This window comes from Nicotiana sylvestris, chromosome 7 (assembly GCF_000393655.2).
Source record: "Nicotiana sylvestris chromosome 7, ASM39365v2, whole genome shotgun sequence".
NCBI lineage: Eukaryota > Viridiplantae > Streptophyta > Magnoliopsida > Solanales > Solanaceae > Nicotiana > Nicotiana sylvestris.
In genome coordinates this window covers 120,678,695-120,683,577 of record NC_091063.1, presented here as the reverse complement: position 1 = coordinate 120,683,577, position 4,883 = coordinate 120,678,695, and the positions used below count along the sequence as shown (strand labels likewise).

The 4,883-nt window shown below is 32.7% G+C and overlaps 1 protein-coding gene across 1 annotated transcript; it reads left to right on the top strand.

Moving 5' to 3' along the window:
* The first annotated feature begins 2,475 nt into the window (after window positions 1-2,475).
* LOC138873699 (uncharacterized) lies at window positions 2,476-4,322 on the top strand. The gene is made up of 3 exons (XM_070152175.1): window positions 2,476-2,772; window positions 3,334-3,795; window positions 4,125-4,322. Exons 1-3 carry the CDS (start codon window positions 2,476-2,478, stop codon window positions 4,320-4,322), a joined length of 957 nt encoding a protein of 318 aa, XP_070008276.1.
* The last annotated feature ends 561 nt before the right edge of the window (window positions 4,323-4,883 follow it).

Sequence of the window (4,883 nt, the reverse complement as noted above, 5' to 3'; positions counted from 1 at the left end):
AAACAAATTAACATTTAAAGCATGCTAAATAAATTAACAAATAAATTTAGTTTTTAAACAAATTATGGCCGTGATACTTTTTAGGGGGAGATCACTACCCTTTCTGAGACATCTGATATTAACATTTCAAACATGTTAAACAAAGTAACAAATAAATCTTATGTTAAACTAATTAACAGTTCAAGCGTGTTAAGCAAATTAACAAATAAATATAATGCTAAACAAATTAATCTTAAGCAATTGAGATAATAAAATAATTATATCATAAAAGAATGTAAATACGAAATTTATATTCTGAAAATTAGGTCCATATAACCATTTTAATAATCTGAAATTTTATTACTTAAAAAGGAATTTCTTTGTAATTTTTAATTAGCCTTTAGCCCATAAAAAAACAAAACATTTAAAACTGTGCCTTTAGCCCAATTCAGAAATCTTTCCATTTTTAAGAAAAGAAGAGAGCAGATTCTCAGGCCCAATCTTCTTAAGTATGCCAATATAAAAAAATTTAGACCAATTTAAACGGGGGATTTGCAATCGTACACTATTTTTATGCCACTTTTTAACCTATACCCTGTTTTTAAAAACTATTGATTTCCTAACCAACTAACAAAAAATTCGTAATAATATGACAATTATACCCCTTCCAAAACATATAAGAGTCTGTCTCTCCTTCGTATTCCCAGATTCAAATTCCAGATCTCCTCCGTATCTCCTCTATCAGTCCGTCTCTCCTGAGAACGCGTCTCGCATTCAAATTCAAATTCCGAATTCAAATTCAAATTCAAATACATTGTAAGTATTCAAATTCATCTCCAGAATTCAAAATAGTTTTTGAATTATATGTTTTCTGATTGATTGATTGAAGTTGTTTGATAAACTTCACTGATATGCTGAATTTGCAATTCTAAATCTATTTGACGATGAATTCTAACATTCTAAGCTAAAGTTATTTAGTTAACGAGCTGACAAATAACACAACGAAGAAGAAATTATATTAAACTTTATATGATTGTTTTGTTGCTGAAGTTCTTTTGTCAATAATTAAAAGCTGAAATTTTCCTCGTACACTGGGTAAAAAACCATAAAACATAAGTTAAAATTTCATATTGCACCAAATAAACTTCGGCCTAGGTGCTAAATTTTTTTAGTTATTACTTAAAAACTTAAGCAGGAGGGCTGAAGTTTTCCTCCTACACTGGCTAAATTAAAAAATCATATTGCACCGAAAAAACTTCGGCCTAGGTGTTGAAGTTTTTAGTTATTACTTAAAAACTTAAGCAGGAGGGCTGAAGTTTTCCTCCTACACTGGCTAAATTTAAAAATCATATTGCACCAAAAAAACTTCGACCTAGGTGCTGAAATTTTTTAGTTATTACTTAAAAAACTTAAGCAGAAGGGCTGAAGTTTTCCTCCTACACTGGCCAAATTAAAAAATCATATTGCACCAAAAACACTTCGGCCTAGGTGCTGAAATTTTTTAGTTATTACTTAAAAACTTAAGCAGGAGGGCTAAAGTTTTCCTCCTACACTGGCTAAATTAAAAAATCATATTGCACCAAAAAAACTTCGGCCTAGGTGCTGAAATTTTTTTCCCCTGCATTGATGAATCACCATCATAAAAAACTTCAGCTAATATGCTGAAGTTATTAAGCTTATCTCTAAAAACTTTAGCACTTATAAGTTGAAGTTTTCTTTGCAGGATTCATTAATTATGTCATACATCTTTTTCCAAAAAAACTTCAGCAGAAGATGCCTAAGTGATTTAGTTTATTTGTAAAAACTTCAGCACAAACAACCTAAAAAATTCTTCTGTTCAATTTCCTAATACTTGCCACTAAACATGAATCTGTAGGATGAGTTCGATTTGCATTGTTATAACTTTCAATGGGAGTTGGACTCCTGATTTCAAATACTTGGATCATGATACAAAACTTGTTCTACTTAATAAGGATATATCATTCAATACTTTCCTGAAGAAAATTAGTGAAGTTGCAAATATTGATTCAACCAGATATGCATTAAAAGTATGGTTTGATATCAAACTAAATACAAGCAAAGGAATACTTGTAACTTCAGATGAAGAACTCAGTATGTGTATACATTTGCTTACAACTGATTCAGCCTACAAGAATTGCCATTTCGTCATCGAAAAAATAAAACCTTCAGAATCAGCATCATTCAACCAATCTCTTGCATATGCGATAGATTCAGAACCTTTTGCTGACTATCAACATGAAGTACGAGTGCCAATAATGGAAGTAGACAACGGGCAACAACCTTCTAACGTTACAGCTGCTTCAGAATACATAGTGCTGCAACAATTACCCCTTACTCCAATAAATTCATACCAGTTTGTCGATGACCAAGAAGAAGAAGGACAACTAATAATGCAAATTGACAACCAACACACAATCCAACAAAGCTTTTTTTTTACCTTCTGCAATGATAAACAACAATGAAGATGAAGTAAACATGGAGCTTACACCGATAATATCACATAGAATTGAAGAAATTGCTGAAAGTTCTTGTGCTTCTCAGAAATCAAGAAAAAGAGTGAGGAGAAAGGTGAAGGAATCTCCACCATGTAAACTACTTAGGCACGATGCGTTGCCTGAGGAAGTAAGAATTGGATCAATCTTTGAGAACAAACAAAACATGACTAAATTTTTCTGCAGCTTGGAGATAAATCAAAAAGTTGAATTCACTGCTGTTAGATCATGTTCCAAGAGATACGAGCTAAAATGCATCATGGACAAATGTGGTTGGAATGTACGTGCTACCAGAATAAAATATTCCACACTGTTCAGGGTGATAAAATATCATAACATCCTTGAATGCTCGGTTGATGCAAGAAAATCAGATTAGAAGCATGCTACATCAAATTTTATAAGTGAACAAATTATAGAACATGTTCGAGCCAAAAAGATAGAGGTTACACCAACCTTTGTAGAAAATGAAATGAAAAAGAAATTTTGAATTGACATTGGTTATCACAAGGCATGGCGTGCTATTCAAAAAGTTGTTGCTTGCATAAGGGGAACACCTGAAGAGAACTACCAGATTCTTCCTTCATACCTACACAAGATGGTGGCCAAAAACCTAGGAATATACACAAGCATAAAAAGAGATGCGCAGAATAGGTAAGCAAAACAATACTAACCATCAGCCTGAAGTTTCAAATGTTACTATTTGAAAAACTTCACACCTTATGATTTATTTTTTTTGTGTTTCAATGTACAGATTTACTTACTTGTTCTTCGCTCCTGCGGCATCAGTAGCTGGTTGGTCCTAATGTAGACCCATTATTGCAGTAGATGCAACTTTTTGAAGTCAAAATATTGTGGTGTTATATTTGTTGCTGTATCAAAGGATGAAAACAATCAAATCTTTCCTCTATGTTTTAGTGTAGCAGATTCAGAAAATAATGAGGCATACATTTGGTTCTTCGGGGAAATGAGAAAAGCAATTCAAGTCCATCGTGAACTGTTTTTCTTATCAGATAGAAACCAATCGATCACAAATAGTATTAGAAAAGTTTTTCCTGAAGCTCACCATGGTATCTGCCTCTATAACTTTGAGAAAAATTTAAAGCAAAGACATGCAAAGGCCACGGTAATAAATCTTTTTCAAAGCGCTGCAAGGTCATACAAACGTGAAGATTTTAATCAGTTAATGTCCCAACTCAAAAGTATTGACAAGAAAACATACAATTACATAATGGAAGAGCCTCCTGAGAGATGGGCTCGATCGTGGTTCCCACAGCAACGTTATGATATGCTAACAACAAACATGGTAGAATCAATGAATTCCGTTTTACTAAAAGGGAGAGAAATGCCTATTTTAAGAATGTTAGATTTCATCTAAGAAAAGTTGGGAGAGTGGTTTTATGAACGGAGAAAAAAGGCAAATGAAACTTTTCACAGAGTATCAATATGGGCAGAAGAAGAGATGACTAAGAAGATGGACTTGGCTTGGAAAATGTTTGTGAGTATATTTATTAACTTCAGCTTTTTATATCTGTTGCAGTGATTCACTGCTTACATTTAAAAAATTTCATACTTTTTCTTTTTGAAGCAAAAATACACTAATATAATTTGTCTTAATTTTTTATTCCTTGTTAGGTGTTCAACCTTGTCTCAATATTGTTTAGAATAAATAGTGAAGGAATTGAATTCATTGTGGACTTAAAGAAGAGAACTTGTGACTGCCTGAAATTCCAACTTGATGAATTGCCCTGTCCACATGCAATTGCTGCTATTAATAAGAGATATTTGCAGAAATCTGATTACTGCTCAAATTGGTATTCAAAGGAAACATGATTGAAAACATATGAAGGACATGTGAATACCGTGGGAGATCAAAAATCATGAAAAATACCATAAAATGTACAATCTGAGATCACAAAACCTCCCGATGTAGAGATTTTACAAGGAAGAAGACAAAGGAAGAGGCATATACCTGCGACTGAATCATCAGTACCATTCAAGTCTACCAAATGCAGTCGATGTAAACAAGTTGGGCATAACAGATCAACTTGCTTGTCTTCTCCAGCACCTCATCCATATTCCAAGAAACACACTGAAAAATACTCCAAGCTTCAATAATCCTTGGTCTGAATTTAGACTTTCTTTATTGTATGATATAATTCAAATGTGATTTTTTTCATAGGAATAAAAAAATAAGCTCTTGGACAATTTTATATACTGCTAAAGTACAAATCACTCATTTTTGTTACGTAGGCTTACAGGTTTTGTTGCATTTTAAAAAAGTACGCAATGACTTCTGCGAGAAAAAACTTCAGGTTACAGTATGTCAAATACATATCCTTAAACAAACATACACACACACATACAAACACTCACACACACACACATATGCGT